The sequence below is a fragment of the Myodes glareolus genome, chromosome 24 (assembly GCF_982192425.1).
Source record: "Myodes glareolus chromosome 24, mMyoGla1.1, whole genome shotgun sequence".
In the NCBI taxonomy this organism is placed as follows: Eukaryota; Metazoa; Chordata; class Mammalia; order Rodentia; family Cricetidae; genus Myodes; species Myodes glareolus.
In genome coordinates, this window is record NC_142049.1 from 41,230,139 (window position 1) to 41,251,138 (window position 21,000).

Sequence of the window (21,000 nt, forward strand, 5' to 3'; positions counted from 1 at the left end):
TGCTTTCCCTGCCCAGTCCAGCATGGTGGAGTGGCTTGCCATATTCATGAGCCTTGCACACTACACCATCTCTAGGCACACAACCAGTCCATATTGCCACCAAGCAAGCCATATGTAGCATATTGCTTACAAACCCCATTCAAATGCTCTGTCTCCTGAAAGAGCCAGAGGTCATACTGCCAGCATGGCCCAGAAAGTCAGCATTTCAAAGCTGTGTGACATTTTTTTTCTGCTTACCTCTGAGTCAGGAAAACCTCTTTTAAAGGAGCTACAGCACACTACCAGCAAACATCAAGAAGTTGTGGTAAAGTCTGAAATTTTGTGTCTAGAATTCTTTTCAAGCTCTCTCGGGTTTTTAAGTGGATTTAGTTAATCACTTTGGTGAACAAATTTGTTGAAGGAGACTGCTTGTTGATTACCGGCTGCTCAGCTGCAACAAAAACATATTGTTTAAATCACTGCTTGGCCCATTATCTCTAGCTTCTTATTTGGTAACTCTTACATCTTAATTTAACCCATCTCCATTAATCTGTACATCACCATGAGGCTGTAGCCTACCAACAAAATTTCAGCACATCTGTTTTTGGTGGCAGCTCCATGGTTTCTTTCTAACTCTGCCTCCCTTCTCCCAGCATTCAGTTTAGTTTTCTCCCCATACCTAAGGTCTACCCTATCAACAGCCCAAGGCAATTTCTTAATTCATCAATGGTATTTACAGCATACAGAGGGGAAATCCACATCATCAACAAACAGTGCTGGCATAACTGGATATCAATATGTAGAAGAATGTAAACAGATTCCCATGCACAAAACTCAAGTTCTAGTGGATTAAAGATCTCAATATAAATCAAGCCACACTGAACCTGATAGAAGAGAAAGTAGGAAGTAACCTTCAATGAATGGGCATAGAAGACTACTTCCTCAATATAAACCCAATAGCACAGACATTGAGAGCAACAATAAGTAAATGGGACCTCCTGAAACTGAGAAGTTTCTTTAAAGTAAAGGACAAAGTCAATAAGACAAAAAGGCAGACTACTGAATGGGAAAAGATCTTCACCAGCTCCACATCAGACAGAGGACTGATCTCCAAAATATACAAAGAACTCAAAAAATTAGACATATATCAAATAATTCATTAAAAATGGGGTGCAGATCTAAACAGAATTCTCAACAGAAGAATCTGAAATGGTCAAAAGATATTTAAGGAAATGTTCAACATCCTTAGCCATCAGAGGTATGCAAATCAAAACAACTCTGAGATACCATCTTTTTATATGTAAAATCTAAAACTTTATTGGATAGCTCTGAAAATAAAATAGTTACAGACTGAACTATAAAATTCTATGCTTGAAATATGGTTACTACAGAAAACCAAAACATTAACATGCCACCAGGGAGTACAGACAGAAGTCTTGTATTTTTTCCATACTAAGTTACATTATTTGGAGGATGGAATGAAGACTGCACAGAAGTTGTGATAAATGTGTAATGTGAGTAAACAGGAAACAGGAGCTCTCATTTACAAACACACTAATTGTGAAGTGATCAGCTTGTTTTCTTTTTTCTAACTAGTATTATATACTTAAAACTGTTTTCTCTAATTATTGACTATATATTTATATATGCATGTATGTATGCATATATGTATTATGCATGTATAAATACAGTCTTCTGAGTCCATCAATCAACAAAGGTCCACACAGAACCACTACCATGGTTTTAGCCAAACACATTTTCTACTCTTTCAAACAAGAGCTATCATGTGGGTACACTCACTCCATAGTGCTAGCATAACAAATCTCCTGAGATACCATCTTACAACTGTCAGAATGGCATAGATCAAACATACCAATAATAGCTTATGTTAGAGAAAATGCAGATTAAGGGGAACACTCCTCCAATGCTGGTGGAAATGTAAACTTATACAGCCACTCTGAATCAGGATGGTGACTTCTCAAAAAATTGGGAATCAATCTACTACTGCAAGATCCAACAATACCACTCTTGGGCATATACCGAAAGGATGCTCAACCATACTACAAGGAAATTTGTTCAACTATGTTCACAGGAGCATTATTTTTAATAGCCAGTACCTGAGAACAACCTAAATGCCCTCAGCTGAAGAATGGATAAATAAAATGTGGTACGTTTACACAATGGAGTGCTATTTAGCAATAAAAAAACAATAACACCTTGGAATTTTCATGCAAATGAATGGAACTAGAAAAATCATCCTGAGTGAGGTAACCCAGACCCAGAAAGATGAGCAAGGTGTATACCCACTCATAAGTGAAAACTAGCTGTAAAGTGAAGGATAAGGAGCCTACAGTCCATGACCCCCAGAAAACCAAGGAGAACCCTAAGAGAGACATACATAAATCCCTCTGAGAAGGGAAAATAGACAAGATCTCCTGAGAAAATTGGGAGTGTGGGGGTGGGGGAAGAAGGGAAGATGAAAGAGGGGAGGGGGAAAGTGGAGGGGGGAGGAGAACTAGAGGGAATGAGATGATCGAGGTGGGGGAAGTACAGAGACAGAACAAGGAATGAGATATCTTGATTGAGGGAGCCATTATGGGACTAGCAAAAAACCTAGCACTAGAGAAATTCCCAGGAATCCACAAGGACAATCTCAGCTAAGACCCTAAGCAATAGTGGAGAGGGTGCCCAAACTGGCCTTTCGCTGTAGTCAGACTGATGTCTATATTAAGTGTCTCCATTGAACCTACATCCAGCAACTGATGGAAGCAGATGCAGATAACCACAGTGGAGCATTGGGCTGAGCTCCCAAAGTCCAGTCAAAGAGAGAGAGTAGTGGAGAATATGAGCAAAGAGGTCAAGACCATGATGGGGATACCCACTGGAACAGCTTGCCTGAGCTAATGAAAGCCTTCCAACTTCGGCTGACAGCAAGGGAACCAGCATAAGACCAAACTAGGCCCTGTGAATGTGGGTGACAGTGGTATGACTGGGACAAACTGTGGGGCTACTGGTAGTGAGACCAGGATGTATCTCTACTACTTGTACTGGTTTTTTTGGAACCTATTGTCTTTAGAAGAATTCCTTGCTCAGCCTAGATAAAGTGGGGAGGCCCTTGGTCCTGCCTCAAAGCAATGTTCTAGATTTTGTTGTCTCCCCATGGAAAGCCTTACCCTCTCTGAGGAGTGAATGGAGGGTAGGATGGGGAGTGGGAGGGATCTCATTACAAACCCTGACAGCCAAAAGTTGTTTTTGAGAGGAAAATTTCGTAGTTAGATGAATCTGACCCCTGAATATTGCTATTTAAAAGGCAGTTTCTGGTTACCCCATTTGTTAGGTTGTGCAGTTTGTTTGCTGCATTGTACATATACTTGTGACACTGATTGCTGTAATCATCCAATCTTTAAGTGGTGCAGGAGAATGTTTTAAATAAAATGCTGATTGGCCAGGCAGGAAGTGTAGGCAGGAAAACCAGACAGGAAGTAGAAATGATGCAATGAGAACAGGAGAATTCTGGGAAGGAAGAAGCTGATTTCTCCCACTCCTGACCAGATCACCGAAGCAGCAGGATGTGACTTGTCAGCTGAAAAAGGTACAGAGCTACATGGCTAAAATAGATCAGAATAATGGGTTAATATAAGTCATAAGAACTAATAAGAAGCCTGATCTAATAGGCCAATCAGCTTTATAACTTATAGAGATCTCTGTGTGATTTTCTTTGGGGCTAAATAGCTGTGGGGTACTGGGCAGAACAGAAAACCCCAACAAGCAGGCCCCCCACATGTTACATTTAAGTGTGTAGTAGACTTGGTGTGATGATGAATGCCTTTGCTTGTAGGCTAAGGCAGGTAGATCTGGGTTCCAGGCAAGCCAGGGCTACATAGAATTTGTCTCAAAACAGAAAGAGAGTGTGCATAGTGGATTGTTAGGGTGGTTCAGCAGGTCAAGGTGCTTGCGACCAAGCTGGTGACCTGAGTTTAATCTCCAGGACCCACATGACAAAAGGAGAAAACTGATTCATACTTTATTTTTTAGCTTCCATAAATGTGCAATGGCAGCTGGGTGGTTGTGGCCTATACCTTTAATTCCAGCACTTGGGAGGCAGAGGCAGGTGGATCTCTGTGAGTTCGAGATCAGTCTTGTCTATAAGAGCTAGTTCCAGGACAGTCACCAAAGCTACACAGAGAAACCCTGTCTCAAAAAACCAAAAACAAAAAATATGCAGGCAATAACTAAATAATAATAATAAATGTAAGAGATTCAAAACATGGTGAAAATTGAGGGACAACACCACCATTAAGGGCAGTTTTGTTATTTCATAGGAATGGTTACACTGAGAGAATCGAACTTTTAAACTTGGTCTTTGAGTAGATGCTGTTACCAGGTGGTGGAAGTGGGTAGGAGAAAGAACAGTGCAGAATGAGGCACTGTACCTGGTGGCTGGTTCCAGTTGCTTAGCCATTGTTTAGGTGTGCATTTCAGTTAATATTGCTAGATATTCAAGGATAAGTCCCAGTGCCCAAATAATGTTAGAAGTAGCAAAATAATTGCTATAATGTCCTGATAGTCTTTTGGAAGGGCTGTCTTCTGGGGGTGGTCTTTGTAATACTGTCACTGGCGTCATCCTGAACTGGAGTTATACACAGAAGAGGATGGAAAAGGGAAGTGCTCTTTGATAGTACCACCACATCTAGAAAACAGTTACAACCGTACCCAGGAATCTATAGGTAGGATGATTTTGTTTATTGTGCACAAAGTTTACTCCAAAATATCTGAGCTTTATAATTGACCTAAAGAAGAGAATATGATTAAAAGTAGAGCTAGTGAACATTGTAGAAAAATTGCAAGAATTAAATAAAAGCTTCTTTTAAAACCTTAAAAAAAACAAAAGTCAGAAATGGAAACTTTTTCAAAATATAGCATGGATTTAACCCCTGTACATGATGTGTACCAAATACATGATGTTCTTTATTACATTTCCTTCTGATGAAGGAGGCATTTGTCAGTAGTGGACAACAGCTCTCCTGGACCCCAGAGAGCTTCCAAGGAGTCCCATCAAAAGGAGATGATAGAGCCCTGAGTAAGACAGCTCCAGAAATGCTGCAGTCAGTATTTGTATAACAAGTCCAGTATAAATCAACTTCCACAAGATTGACTACTTTCTCAATTGATTTAAACTTGGTTTGACAACTAAACAAGGTGATGAAAATGCCACAAACTAATAAGCACAAAGCCATTTTCAAAGCTACTTCTTCCTGATTAAAACAGATCTCAGTCGCTGCCAGACTGTTTTTGTTTCTCTAGATCTTTCTGAAGAAACCACTTCTCCACAGTCTTCCTCTTCAGAAGTGTCCTGCATGGCTCTCTGCAGAAGTAGTTTGAGACTCCTGCACTGGAATCGACAATGCCTAATGGAGCCAACAAGGAAATAAATTATAGGATTGGCACAGCTATTAACACATGACAGAAATATTGTCACTGAATAAAAATCACAAAACACAACATAATTAAAATTTTCAATCCATTCTAAGAGAAACTGGTAGATTCCATAGGGCAAACCAAAGAGCAGAAAGGCCAGTACTGTGTACCCAATGGTTACAAACAGCCTGGTCACAGGGATCCTGTGTGAGCCACAAAAGATGGTAACCATTAAGATCAGACTGGACCCTAAAAGAACCACAAATAAAACAATTAACCATGCAGTTGTAATGAAATCAAATGTCTGACACCAACCATGGCCAAGACTATCAAATAGGAAGCCACATTCCTCCCCTTCCAGGATGCTTAGCAGCAGTGACAAAAACCAAAGCAGGGTACATATGATGGTTGATGTGTGCCTTGGGCGTTGGCTGCGATACCAGATGGGCCACCTGACAGACAGACTTCGTTCAATGCTTATGGCACTGAGCATGCTCAGCCCACAAAGATAAGCAACGTTTAATACAATGAAAAAAAAGAGAGGAATGTCAGTGTCCTTGGAGTAGAGCGTGTCCAAGATAATATGAAGGCAATGTGCAATGTGAAAGCAGAGGAAGAGGAAGTCAGCCCCAGCCAAGTTGAGGATATACACAGAGAAGCCATTCCTTTGCAAGTGGAAGCCCAGAAGCCACAGCACTACGGCATTTCCAATCAGCCCAACCAGGGCAATGATGAGGGAAAGGAAGGTCATGGTACTGAGCATGATGCTACAAAGTGGAATTCCAGTGTGGTTTCTTCCATTCACTGTTGTGATGTTAGTCCCCCAATCTGCGATGTTTGGATCCACTCTTAGGAGCTCTCCAGTAGTGTTCCTGGAAAAAAGAACAAGATATGAACATATACTATATTCTCTCTTCTTCTCAGTACCATTTTGCTCTGGGTAAATGACTGACCTGGTTCATAGAGAGAGTAAAGAGGCTTGTAGAGACTGAGTAAATTATGAAAACAGATATTTCTGGAGACATCATTTAAATCCATCTTGTAATTGATTTTGGCTATCAAAAAACCATGTCCTGTACTGACTTGAGTGTAGCTGGTGTCCCCAATATAGACACTCAGTGTCTTGGGCTGTGTCAGAAAGAAATGGAACTCTGAACCCAACTTTCTCTCTATCCTAAGACTGGTTCTTCTCTGGTGCAGGAACTTAGAAGCTAGAATTATGGCCATCAGCTGCTCTCAGTTCTGGCAGGGGAAGGATATCAACTGGGAAAATATGGAAATCATGAATTAAAGTCATGATGGAAATGCCAAGTCTAAGACCAGTATGAAAAGAAACAGATGTGTAGTCTAAAGAGTCCCTGTCTCCATTTCAGATTTGATACTAGAAAGCAGAAAAGCTTTTGAAGACATCAGGAAATTTTCTGTTGACTGCTGCTACATCACAAGTGTCCATCTCTCTATAGAGACTTGGTGAGTAATGGAGAATTCTCACCAAACAAATGCATGAATTAATTATAAACCCAACAATATCTATTTATTTGGATTAATTTTTTGCAAATATTATACAGCAAGTTATTATTACAAAACACATAGAAAAGGAATAAAACATTGTTGCTTAGGGTTCTGTCAGCGGACAGTTCTAGTGCATTTGAAATAATGGCTTATGCTTAAAGATAGCTAATGATGGCCTTTGTCTTTTCCAACCCAGGAATGTTCAATAAATAACTATATTGATGTTCTTAAAGGATTTAAGCCCAGAATTTAGACGCTGATTTGAGATTAACTGAACTTCTAACACTCTTAGAGAATAAAAATAATGTAAAAGGAAGAAGAAGAAAAAGAAGAAGAAGAAGAAGAAGAAGAAGAAGAAGAAGAAGAAGAAGAAGAAGAAGAAGAAGAAGAAGAAGAAGAAGAAGAAGAAGAAGAAAGGAAGTGACAACTGGCTGAATATAGGGACTTTGACACAGAAACATCTACAGTGAAGACAGCATTTAACGGAAGCCATCTTCCAGGCATGGTAGCTTACTTGTGGAGTACCAACTCTACAGGCTGTGGAAACCATCTGCCAAGCATGTCAGCTTATTTGTGGAGTACCAACGCTACAAGATGGGCCCAGAATAGTACCTTGAGTTCAAGAACAATCTAAGCTACATAGTAAGTTACAGAAAAGCATGGGCTGAAAGAAATAAAAGGAACAAAGCAAGAAAAGAAAGGAGGGAGGGACAAAGAAAGGAAGGAACCCAGAAAGAAAGGAAAAAAGGAAGGAAGGGAGGAAGGGAGGAAGGAAGGAAGGAAGGAAGGAAGGAAGGAAGGAAGGAAGGAAGGAAGGAAGGAAGGAAGGAAGGACAAGAGAGAGATAAAAGATCTCTACTTTGGAGACCTCTGGAACTCAGATTTGAGACCACCTCTCAGTATTCTATGAGCAAAGAATGTGTCTCAGATGCAGACTAAAGCACAAAAGAATAATTGCATGTTTCTATAATGTTAAATCATTAAGTATTTTCCTTAATATACAATAATGTATGGACATTCCAATAATGGAGGCATTCAAAATGTGCATGAAAAAGAATGAACCTATATAACAAAATGCAGTGGCGAGTGTCAGGAGCAGATGTCACATAACAGATGCTGATGCTAAAGGATGCAGGCGCATGTGTCAGTTTACCCACAAAGTGAAACCTATCCCCAAAATAACAGAGTTCTGTGTAAACATCTTAGAACTGGAAGAGCACAGAAAGATAATGTTCCACATCCTGAGAGAATATGTAACTGCCAATCAAGTGTCACACCCATCCTGATAGAAACTACTCTCCTTGTTTACACCCACTATCCAGCTAGATACCCCACCTTAGTCTTCTCTGCAGGAACTCACAGGCCCCTAATAAGAGACTCCCTCTGTCAAACCTTGTTCCTTTGAGATGCCCCCAAAGTATGTAGTCCATAATGCACTTGGGGACTCCAAATAGTTGTCAAAACTTATATCAAAAGATATAACCAAGAACCAAACTCCAGATGCTCAAGTGACATCATAAAATTATAAATAATATGAAAAATCCAAACAATATGACTCTCCTAAAGATCTTGAATCCTATAGTATGTATTCCAAGTGAATACAATTTAGATGAAATTCAAGATATGGGATTCAAAGAACAATTATAGACATGCACTAGAGGTCAAGGAATTCAAAGAGGATTTGAATAAACAGCTAAATGAAGTTAAAGAAGACAGGATTAGACACCTGACTGAAGCAAAAACAACATAATTCCCTGTTATACATGCAGCAGAAGACTAAGAAGCAAAACAATCAAGGAATGAACTTAAATTTGAACAGACAAATTCCCCAAAGAATAAATATGAATATCTCCTACCATTTTGAAAAAGGTTCAGTATCAGTGGCCGTCAGGAAAATGAAAATTAAGTCTGCTTTGAGATTCCATCTTATCTGAATAAGAATGACTAACATCAAGAATCCAAAGAACAAGAAATACTGATGAAGACATGGGGAAAGAGGAACACTTAGTTATTGTTGTTAGTGAGAACGCAAACTGAAATTACCACTATAGAAATCAGTGTGGTGATTCCACAGAAAATGAGATAGAACTGTTATACTAAGTTTAAATGCTACTTTCATATCAACTTGACACAAGATAGCATCAGCAGAGAGGAGGGAGGCTCTCCTAAAAAAATTCCTCCATAAGATCAAGCAGGACACAAGCCTGTAGGGCATTTTCTTGATTAGTAATTAGTGGGAATGGCCCAGCCCATTACGGATAGTGCCATCTCTGGGTTGGTGGTCCAGAGTTCTGTAAAAAAACAGATTGGAGCAAGCCATAAGAAGCAAACTAATAAGTATCCCTTCTCTGTAGCCTCTGTATCAGCTACTGCCTCCAGACTCTTCTTCTGCTTGAGCTCCTGTGTTCATTTCCTTTGATGTTGAAATGTGATGTAAAAGATGAATAAATTCTGTTCTTTGCTTTACATAAGCTTTTCAGTTTCAGAAGGTCTTATTTATTAATTGTTTCTCTCAGTGTCTGTACTACTGGGGTTATAGTTAGGAAGTGGTCTCCTGTGCCAATGTATTCAAGTGTACTTCCCACTTTCTCTTCTATGAGGTTCAGTATGACTGGCTTTATGTTGAGGTCTTTGATCCATTTGGACTTGAGTTTTGTGCATGGCGATAGATATAGATCTATTTTCATCTTTCTACATGTTGATATCCAGTTATGTCAGCACCATTTGTTAAATATGCTTCCTTTTTTCAGTCAACAAGACAAAAATGGCAGCCTACAGAATGGGAAAAGATCTTCACCAACCCCACACCAGACAGAGGACTAATCTCCAAAATATACAAAGAATTTAAGAAATTGGACATCAAAACAACAAACAATCAAATAAAAAATGGAGTACAGACCTAAACAGAAAACTCTCAACAAAGGAATCTAAAATGGCTGAAAGACATGTAAGAAAATGCTCAAAATCCTCAGTCATCAGAGAAATGCAAATCAAAACAACTCTGAGATTCCATCTTACACCTTTAAGAATAGCCAAGATCTGAAACATTAATGACAACTTATGCTGGAAAGGTTGTGGGGTAAAGGAAACACTCCTGCATTTCTGGTGGTAGGAGTGCAAGCTTGTACAGCCCCTATGGATATCAGTATGGAAATTTCTCAGAAAATTAAGAAACAACCTTCCTCAAGACTCAGTAATACCACTTTTGGGTATATGCCCAAAGGTTTTTCAAGCATACTACAAGGACATGTGCTCAATTTTGTTCATAGTAACATTGTTTGTCATAGCAAGAACCTGGAAAAGCCTAAATACCCCTCAACCAAAGACTGAATAAGGAAAATGTGGTACATTTGCACAATGGAGTATTACACAGCTGAAAAAAATAAAGACATCTTGTAATTTGCAGGCAATTGGATGGATCTAGAAAACATCAATTGAGGTAATACAGACCGAGAAAGACAATTATCATATGTACTCACTCATAAGTGGTTTTTAAACATAAAGCAAAGAAAATCAGCCCACCAATCACAATCCCAGAGAACCTAGACAATAATGAGGACCCTAAGATAGACATACATGGATCTAATCTATATGGGAAATGGAAAAAGACAAGATCTCCTAAGTAAATTGGGAGCATGCGGACCCCAGTTGAATAGGGAGATGATTGAATAGAAAGGGAAAAGAATGGAGGGGAGCAGAATAAAATGTATAGTTCAATAAAATCAATTAAAAAAGAAAAAGAAAAAAGATGAATAAATCCTGTCTTCCCCAAGTTCCTTTGATCATGGTGTTTCATCACAGCAACAGTGATTTTAACTAAGAGAGCACAATACTATACCATGCCTTCTCATGCACCCTAAACATTCTATATGCCACTAAATATAATGTTTCACTATTCATGGTCATTGCTGTTATTCTACTCACAGTAACTAGGATAAGGAATCAGCCTAGATGCCCATCAACTGATGGGGGGGGACAATGAAATTTTGTACATATAACAATGGGACTTTATTCAGCTGTAAAGATAAATTATGTTGTGAAATTTCCATGTAAATGACTGGAACTGGAAATAATTATATTTATGGGGAAACCCAGGAATGACAGAAAAAAAGCAAATGCCAAATATTCTGCTCCAAATGTAAATCCTAGTTTCAGATCTCTAATTTGTGTGATCTACTTGTGTCACCTGTGAGAGGCAGGACTTTAGAAAGAGGTCTTTAGGTCTGGATGCTTTAATGGAGGCAAAAGATCAAAATAAAGGAAATTTAAAAGTACACAAAGTGATATAAGGTAGAAAGAAGGAGGTGTGATGGAAAAATAGGTAACTAAAGATAGATAAAGAGGATTGATCAAAATAAAGAGCATAGATAAATAAATATGATATTTTATTTAAAAAACATTATTTTTGAGAAAGAGGGTTGTAGAAGGCTACATTATATTCCTGGAAGAAATTGCTTTGAGGATCCATGGGCTGTTAAACAAAATAACCTACCAGACATGATATAACTCTTTATGAGTTGTTGGTCAAGGATTCCCCCAAGGCTCCCACAATGATGCAAACTCTTTTCATTCTTTCTGTTTTTCATCATAATGATGTGTTCAGATCACACTGCTGAAGGCACCCCACACTTTGAGTGCACAAATTACACAGAACAAGCTAATACAAAGATGGAATCTTCCTCCCTGCTTGGGCTAGCTTCCACAATCCCAGAAATTGCTAGGCATGCTCCTGTGGGGCAAACATCTATGATCTTATACAGCTATTAATCCTACAATCCATGACACCAACCTTTCAGGGAGAAAGAGCACATTTGTGCAATAATTCCAGCGTAATTGTGGGGAAAATAACTGCTTTCTGATTGAATTTGAGGCCCACTCCTTATCAATGAATGCTTGCCTAGTGCTGGAAATCAGATCAAAAACACAAGATTGGGCTTCTGTGTTCCACTCGACCCTACCCTGCCACCACGGTTGCCCTTTTGTCTCTTGTGTCCTTGGAATACCAGATGTCCCTATTTCAGTGCTAAGGAGTTCCAACCAGAAGGTGCTGAGGAGTTCTATCCAGAGAGGTGAGTGTGTGCTATCCCTGGCGGACTGTCCCAGAAGAGAGCACAGCCCACCCACCTTCTGTGGCAGGGTCTTTGGCGGTCCACTGGACTCTTCCCTGCCTCCACAGTCACCCTTTTGTCTCCTGTGTCCTTGGAATACCAATCATCCCTATTTCTGTGCTGAGGAGTTCTATCCAGAGAGGTGAGTGTGTGCTATCCAGGGCGGACTGTCCCGGAAGAGAGCACAGCCCCCCTCCTCAGCTTCTGAGGCAGGGTCTTCAGTGTTCCACTGGACTCTACCCTGCCCCCATGGTTGCTTTTTAGTCTCCTGTGTCCTTGGAATACCAGCTGTCCCTATTTCAGTGCTGAGGAGTTCCAACCAGAGGGGTGATTCTGTGCTATCCCAGGGTCTTCTGTGTTCCACTCAACCCTACCCTGCTCCCATGGTCACCCTTTTGTCTCCTGTGTCCTTGAAATACCAGCTATCCCTATTTCAGTGTTGAGGAGTTCCAACCAGAGGAGTGAGTCTGGGCTATCCAGGGCGGACTGTCCTGGAAGAGAGCACAGCCCCCACACCTCAGCTTATCCTGCAGGGTCTTCTGTGTTCCACTCGATCCTACCCTGCCACCACAGTCGCCCTTTTGTCTCCTGTGTCCTTGGAATACCAACTATCCCTATTTCAGTGCTGAGGAGTTATATCCAGAGAGGTGAGTGTGTGCTAGCCTGGGCGGACTGTCCCAGAAGAGAGCACAGCCCCCCCTCAGCTTCTGCAGCAGGGTCTTCGGCGTTCCACTGGACTCTTTCCTGCACCCATGGTCACCCTTTTGTCTCCTGTGTCCTTGGAATACCAGCTACCCCTATTTCAGTGCTGAGGAGTTCCATCCAGAGGGTGCTGAGGAATTTCATCCAGAGGGCTATCCCTGTGTCTGTGCTGAGGAGTTCCATCCAGAGGGTGCTGAGGAGTACCATCTAGAGGGACAGGAAAAGTTCCTGCTCCTGCACTGAATAGATCCACCCAGAGAGTCAGTAACAGCAAATACTGAACCAAGACACCAAGAATTTCCTGGCTCCATTTGAAGGAACAGATGGGCAGGCGCCGATGCAAGAATTCCTGCAACAACCTGAAAGGCAACATGACATCACCAGAATCCAGGGATCACAAAACTAGAAGAGTTGAACACCCTACTCCAGAAGAAATAGATGAAATCGACTCTAAGAGGAACTATATGAAAATAATAGAGGAACTTAAACAGGAGGTGAAAATCTGCCATAAAGAAATGGAAGAGAAGTATAACAAAAAGTTTGAAGAAATGAGTAAATTCCTAAACGACACCCTGGGAAACGAAGAAAAAAACAATCAAACAGGTAATGGAAACAGTTCAAGAATTGAAAACTGAAATGGAGGCAATGAAGAAAACACAAACTGAGGGCCAGCTAGCTATGGAAAATCTGGTAAATGAACAGAAACTTCAGAAACAAGCATAACCAGTAGAATGCAAGAGATAGAAGAACGAATCTCAGATTCTGAAGACACCATAGAGAAAATAAATGCTCTGTCCAAAGAAAACAGCAAATCCAACAAATTCTCATGACAAAACATTCAGGAAATCTGGGACATAATAAAAAAAATCTAAGAATAATAGGGGTAGAAGAAGAAGAAGAATTGCAGATCAATGGCCCAGAAAATATATTCAACAAAATTATAGAGAAAACTTCCCCAACCTGAAGAACGATATCCCTATAAAGGTTCAAGAAGCATACAGAACACCGAATAGACTGGATCAAAAAAAAATCCCCTCGCCATATAAGAATATACTGGATAGAGGTACTGCAGAAACTAAAAGACCATGGATGCAAACCCAGACTACTATGCCCAGCCAAGCTATCGTTCACTATCAACAGAGAAAACAAAATGTTCCAGGATAAAAACAAATTTAAACAATACGTAGCCACAAATCCAGCCTTACAGAAACTATTAGAAAGAAAATCACAACCCAAGGAATACAACATTGCCAACACTGCCTACAATACCTCAGACATCTAGCAACCCTTCACAAGCAGAACTCAAAGAAGGGAAACACACACTCTCTACTACCCCCCCCCAAAAAAAAATAACCGAAGTCAACAACCACTGGTCATTAATATCACTTAATATCAATGGAATCAATTCACCTATAAAAAGGCACAGACTTAGAGATTGGATAAGAAAAAGGATCCAACATTCTGCTGTTTACAAGAAACACACCTCAACCACAAAGGCAGACACCTTCTCAGAGTAAAGGGGTGGGAAAAGGTTTTCCAAGCAAACGGACCTAAGAAACAAGTGGGCGTGGCCATTCTAATCTCTAAAAAAATTGACTTCAAACTAAAATCAATCAGAAGAGATGGAGATGGACATTTCATACTCATAACAGGAACAATTCATCAGGAGGAAGTCTCGATCCTAAATATCTATGCCCCTAATATAAAGGCACCCACTTATGTAAAAGAAACACTTCTAGAACTCAAGGCAGTCATCAAACCACACACACTAATAGTAAGAGACTTCAACACACCTCTCTCACCAATGGACAGGTCAATCGACAGAAACCTAACAGAGATATAAGAGAAATATTGGAGGTATTGAATCAAATAGACTTAAGAGACATCTATAGAACATTCCACCCAAATAGGAAAGAATATACTTTCTTCTCTGCAGCTCATGGAACCTTCTCGAAAATTGACCACATACTTGGTAACAAAGCAAACTTCCACAGATACAAAAAAATATTAGTAACCACCTGTGTCTTGTCAGATCACCATGGATTAAATTTAGAAATCAACAACAATGCTACGTCCAGGAAGCCAACAAACTCATGGAAGCTGAACAGTCAACTACTGAATTACCCCTGGGTCAAGAAAGAAATAAAGAAAGAAATTAAAGTCTTCCTTGAATTTAATGAAAAAAAGACACAACATACTCAAACCTATGGGACACTATGAAAGCAGTGCTATGAGGAAAGTCCATAGCACTAAGTGCTCAATTAAAGAAAACGGAGAAAGCACACATTAGAGACTTAACAGCACACCTGAAAGCTCTAGAAAAAAAGGAAGCAGATTCACCCAGGAGGAGTAGAAGACTGGAAATAATCAGACTGAGGGCTGAAATCAACAAAATAGAAACACAGAAAACAATCCAAAGAATCAATGAAACAAAAAACTGATTCTTGGAGAAAATCAACAAGATCGACAAACCCCTATCCAAACTAATCAAACAACAGAGAGACAACATGCAAATTAATAAGATCAGAAATATAAAGGGGGACATAACCACAGACACAGAGGAAATTCAGAGAATCATTAGTTCTTACTACAAAAGCCTGTATGCCACAAAATTGGAAAATGTAAAAGAAATGGATATTTTCTTTAGATAAGTACGATATACCATAGTTGAACCTAGACCAGGTGAACAGTCTAAATAGACCTGTTAGTCACGAAGAATTAGAAGCTGTTATCAAAAATCTCCCTACCAAAAAAAGCCCAGGACCAGATGGTTTCATTGAAGAATTCTACCAGAACTTCCAGGAAGAGCTAATACTTATACTCCTTGATGTATTCCACAATATAGAAACAGAAGAGTCATTGCCAAACTCTTTTTATGAAGCTACAGTTACTCTAATACCAAAACCACACAAAGACACAACCAAGAAAGAGAATTACAGGCCAATCTCACTCATGAACATCGACGCGAAAATTCTCAATAAAATACTGGCAAACTGAATTCAAGAACACATTAGAAAAATTATCCATTATGATCAAGTAGGCTTCATCCCAGAGATGCAAGGCTGGTTCAACATAAGCAAATCTATCAATGTAATCCATCATATAAATAAACTGAAAGAAAAAAAACACATGATCATTTCATTGGATGCTGAAAAAGCATTTGACAAAATTCAACACCTCTTTGCTATAAAGGAGTTGGAGCGATGGGGAATACAAGGATCATACCTAAACATAATAAAAGCTATTTACAGCAAGCCGACAGCTAACATCAAATTGAATGGAGAGAAACTCAAAGCCATTCCACTAAACTCAGGAACACGACAAGGCTGTCCACTCTCTCCATACCTCTTCAAAATAGTGCTTGAAGTTCTAGCAATAGCAATAAGACAACATAAGGGGACCAAGGGGATTTGAATTGGAAAGGAAGAAGTTAAACATTCATTATATGCAGATGATATGATAGTGTACATAAGTGACCCCAAAAACTCTACCAAAGAATTCCTACAGCTGATAAACACCTTTAGTAATGTGGTAGGATACAAGATTAACTCCAAAAAAATCAGTTGCCCTCCTATACACAAAAAATAAAGAAGCAGAGAGGGAAATCAGAGAAACATCACCTTTCACGACAGCCACAAATAGCATAAAATATCTTGGGATAACTCTAACCGAGGAAGTGAAAGACCTATTTGACAAAAACTTTAAGTCTTTGAAAAAAGAAATTGAGGAGGATACCAGAAAATGGAAAGATCTCCCTTGCTCTTGGATTGGAAGGATCAACATAGTAAAAATGGCAATTCTACCAAAAGCAATCTATAGATTCAATGCAATCCCCATCAAAATCCCATCAAACTTCTTCACAGACCTTGAGAGAATGATAATCAAGTTTGCATGGAAAAACAAAAAACCCAGGGTAGCCAAAACAATCTTATACAATAAAGGAACTTCTGGAGGCATTACCATTCTTGACTTCAAACTCTATTACAGAGCGACAGTATTGAAAACAGCCTGGTATTGGCATAAGAACAGAGCAGTCGACCTATGGAATTGAATAGAATACCCGGATATTAACCCACAAACCTATGAACACCTGATTTTCGACAAGGGAGCTAAAGGTATACAATGGAAGAAGGAAGGCATCTTTAACAAATGGTGCTGGCGTAACTGGATGTCAACCTGTAGAAGAATGAAAGTAGATCCATATCTATCACCATGCATAAAACTCAAGTTCAAATGGATTAAAGACCTCAATATTAATCTGACCACTTTGAACCTAATAGAAGAGAAAGTGGGAAGTAGTCTACAAGACATGGGCACAGGAAAACACTTCCTAGGTAGAACCCCAGTAGCGCAGACAATAAGAGAATCAATGAATAAATGGGACCTCCTGAAACTGAGAAGCTTCTGTAAAGCAAAGAACACTGTCACTAAGACAAAAAGACTACCTTCTGACTGGGAGATCTTCACCAACCCCTCATCGGACAAAGGTCTGATCTCCAAAATATACAAAGAACTCAAGAAACTAGACACTAAAACTCTAATTAACCCAATTAAAAAATGGGGTACTGAACTGAACAGATAATTCTCAACAGAAGAACTTCTAATGGCCAAAAGACACTAAGGTCATGTTCAACCTCCTTAGCGATCAGGGAAATGCAAATCAAAACAACATTGAGATACCATCTTACACCTGTCAGAATTGCTAAACTTAAAAACACCAATGATAGCCTATGCTGGAGAGAATGTGGAGTGAGGGGAACACTCATCCATTGTTGGTGGGAATGCAAACTTGTGCAACCACTGTGGAAATCAGTGTGGTGGTTTCTCAGGAAACTGGGAGTCAACCTCCCTCAGGACCCAGCAATTCCACTCTTGGGAATATACCCAAGAGATTCCCTAACATACTACAAAAGCATTTGTTCAACTATGTTCATAGCAGCACGATTTGTAATAGCCAGAACCTGGAAACAACCTAGGTGCCCCTCAATAGAAGAGTGGTTAAAGAAGGTGTGGAACGTATACACATTAGAATTTTACTCAGCGGTAAAAAACAATGACATCTTGAATTTTGCATGCAAATGGATGGAAATAGAAAACGCTTTACTGAGTGAGGTAACCCAGGCACAAAAAGAGGAATATGATATGTACTCACTCATAAGTGGATTCTAGACATAATTAAAGGTCTTTGAGCCTATTATTCGTGATCCTAGAAAAGCTAAATAAGAAAGTGAACCTGAAGAAAATCATATAGTTATCCTCCTGGATATTGGAAGTAGACAAGATTGCCAGGCAAACTTGGGGGCACGGGCAGTGAGGGGTGGGGGTTGGGGGTGGATGTAAGGGGAGTTGGGTAGAGAGAAGGTGAGAAGGGGAGGATTCGGGATAGTTTGGGGGAATGTGATGGGTGTGATGGAGGAAGGATGGATATGGGAGCAGGGAAGTAAGTATTGCAACTAAGGGAGCCATTTTATGGTTTGTAAGAGACTTGATTCTAGAGGGGGTCCGAGGTCCAAGAAGAGATCCCCAGATTGTTCCCTGGGCAGCAGAGGAGAGGGTGCATGAACTGGCCTCATCCCATAACTATACTGATGAATATTTTGCATACAACCATAGAACCTTCATCTGGTGATGGATGGAGAGAGAGACAGGGTCCCACATTGGATCACTGGACTTTGCTCCCTAGGTCCAAATGAGAAACAGAAGGAGGGAGAACGTGAGCAAGGAAGTCAGGATCACAAGGGGTGCGTCCACCCACTGAGATGGTGGGACTGATCTAATGGGAGCTCACCAAGGCCAGCTGAACTGGGAGCGATGGAGCATGTGATCAAAATGGACACTCTGAATGTGGCGGGCAATGAAGGCTGACTGAGAAGCCAAGGACAATGGCATTGGGATTTAATTCTGCTGCATGGTCTAGCTTTGTGGGAGCCTGGTTTGTTTGGCTGTTCACCTTTAAAGACCTGTATGGATGGGGGAGGACCTTGAACTTCCCACGGGTCAGGGAACCCTGACTGCTCTTAAGACTAGAGAACGAGGGGGAGGTGGGGAGGGGGAAGTGAGGAGGGGGAGGGAAAAGGGAGGGGAGGAAGAGGTGGAAATTTTTAATAAATAAATAAATAAAACACAAGATTGGGAAGATCATATGCCCTATGGTGAAACTGAATTCAGTTGTTGGACTAAATTGACAGCATGGAGCTGCTCTATAAATAGTTAGGTTTATACTCATGAATGGACACCACATTCAGCCTTAATCAGAGAAGCTTCTCTCTGGAGCAAATAGTATTAAAAGAAGAGAGTGATGGCAGCACAGGCTAGTGTGAAAAGGTAAAGGTTGATAGTTTACGTCTAAGGAAATCATTTGTCCCTTTTCCCTAAGGTCCAGGTAACATTGAAAAAGCAAGACCAGGGATGGAGAGATGGCTCAGAGATTAAGAGCACTGACTGCTCTTCCAGGGATCCTTAGTTCAATTCCCAGCAACCACATGGTGGCTCACAACCATCTATAATGAGATCTGGTGCTGTCTTCTGGCATAAGGCATGCATGCAGACAGAACACTGTATACCTAAAAAACAAATAAATAAATCTTTAAAAAAGAAAAAGCAAGACCAGAAAGGATGTAAGATCAAGAAAAATAAAGAGAAGAGCTTCAAAATGGCATCTTCCCAACAAGACATGGTCATTCCAGTCACAGACTCAGAGCATGTGGGGATGTACACACATATTCTACACAAATATTCCCATCAACAGCCAGGCATGGATGAAGGATGGAGTCTGAAAGAACTACCACTCCCAGCTCAATAATTGACTTGCAACTGATTCGAGGAGAGGAGATATTATTGCCTTCGATTAGGTTCTCACAAGTAAATGAACCAGGTGCCAACTGTTAGCTCAAACCACCAAATTGGCATACAAGATAAATGTTTCAAAACAAAAGCAAAAATCATATTCTCAAAAAGGAACTGGTAGAGATGGAGATCAATAGAGATTGAGTAACAGTTGAGAAGCTTTGGGAGACTAAGCAGACCACACTGTATGCATAACTAAAAAGATCAAAGAACAAAAATTACTCAGTATTGAATGCATGGGACAGAACACAAGTACCTTTACAATCACAGTAGCAGCCAGCTCTGGGTTCAGATAACTTTTACTTTGTGACAGTTGATAAAACTCCACTCTCCATGCTATTTGAGGGGTAGAAATGGATTCAACATCTCACGTATCTTTCCCTAAATATGCACAATATTGATAAATTATACTCAATTGTGTTCCTCATAGTCCCTCATTTTTAGACCATCTGTTTCCTACTGAGACAGAAATACACAAGGGAATGGAAACTTTCCACTGTGGGGAACACAGTGGCTGAGATAAGATACTGACAAAACTGTGCTTTTAGAGACAGTGCCTCTAACTATATTCTTGCCGTGTCGAGGAAAGTGGCAGAATGCTCACAATAGGAACATGTGTGAGTAGTTGGGGTGAGAGAAGAATGGTAGAAAGTACAAGGAGAGGGCACTGCCTTGGTTCACTGCCTTCAAATCTCCCACACTCCAGTCTGCCAACCCACAAAGCTGACATGGAGTCTTGAAATCAGACTCCTGTTTCTGCAGAAATGCATGAGGCTCCTTGACTTGTCCACCTCCGTGGTCACAGACTAAGAAAAAGAGATAATAGCTTTAGGGTGAATGTCTCAAAACAAAAATCATCTTACCTTTCCTCCATTCTGCTTACAGGAGAAGGTAAACTGGTCTGCGGCAAATAGAGGCATCCCCTGGTTCCACCAACAGTGTGAAACTTATCTGTACTTCAGAAACTGCAAAGACGCTGGTACTTGAGGAAGGATAATCAAGAGAGGAAGAAAGACCTGTGGTTTCTTGTATCTGTATCTGGGTAGATGAGTGTCACTCCTTTGTGTTATACTCTTCACAAGACTGTTCTCAATATCTGGTCTGGCACCTATCTCTTATCCTCTGGTCATACCAATCCCTATGGCTCCTCTTCCCTATTAATGCTTCTTGCAGCCAGAAGGCTGGCAACACCAAGCAATGCGGGCCAGTGCTGTAGCATTATCTGTTTATCAGAGCTATCTTTATTTTTGCAGAACCAGACCATGACTAAGCAACAAACATAAAGATAATAATCAAATAAGATGAGTTTGTAGAATAGTGACTTTTAGATTTTTTTAGATTGGAGACTCAGTTTTGAAATGAAAACAGTTGCTTCTGTCAGATGTTCAGCCTAGGGAAGGATTTTTGGAAATGTGTAATCTGCTTGCTCCTGGGA

At 40.2% G+C, this 21,000-nt stretch overlaps 1 protein-coding gene across 1 annotated transcript; it reads right to left on the bottom strand.

The window, feature by feature from the left end:
- Nucleotides 1-5,090: 5,090 nt before the first annotated feature.
- Nucleotides 5,091-20,742, bottom strand: LOC146889953 (mas-related G protein-coupled receptor member X2-like). Its single transcript, XM_085682706.2, has 2 exons — nucleotides 20,429-20,742; nucleotides 5,091-6,269 (listed from the first exon to the last, which is right to left on the bottom strand). Exons 1-2 carry the CDS (start codon nucleotides 20,437-20,439, stop codon nucleotides 5,225-5,227), a joined length of 1,056 nt encoding a protein of 351 aa, XP_085538832.2. The 5' UTR covers nucleotides 20,440-20,742; the 3' UTR covers nucleotides 5,091-5,224.
- Nucleotides 20,743-21,000: the final 258 nt, after the last annotated feature.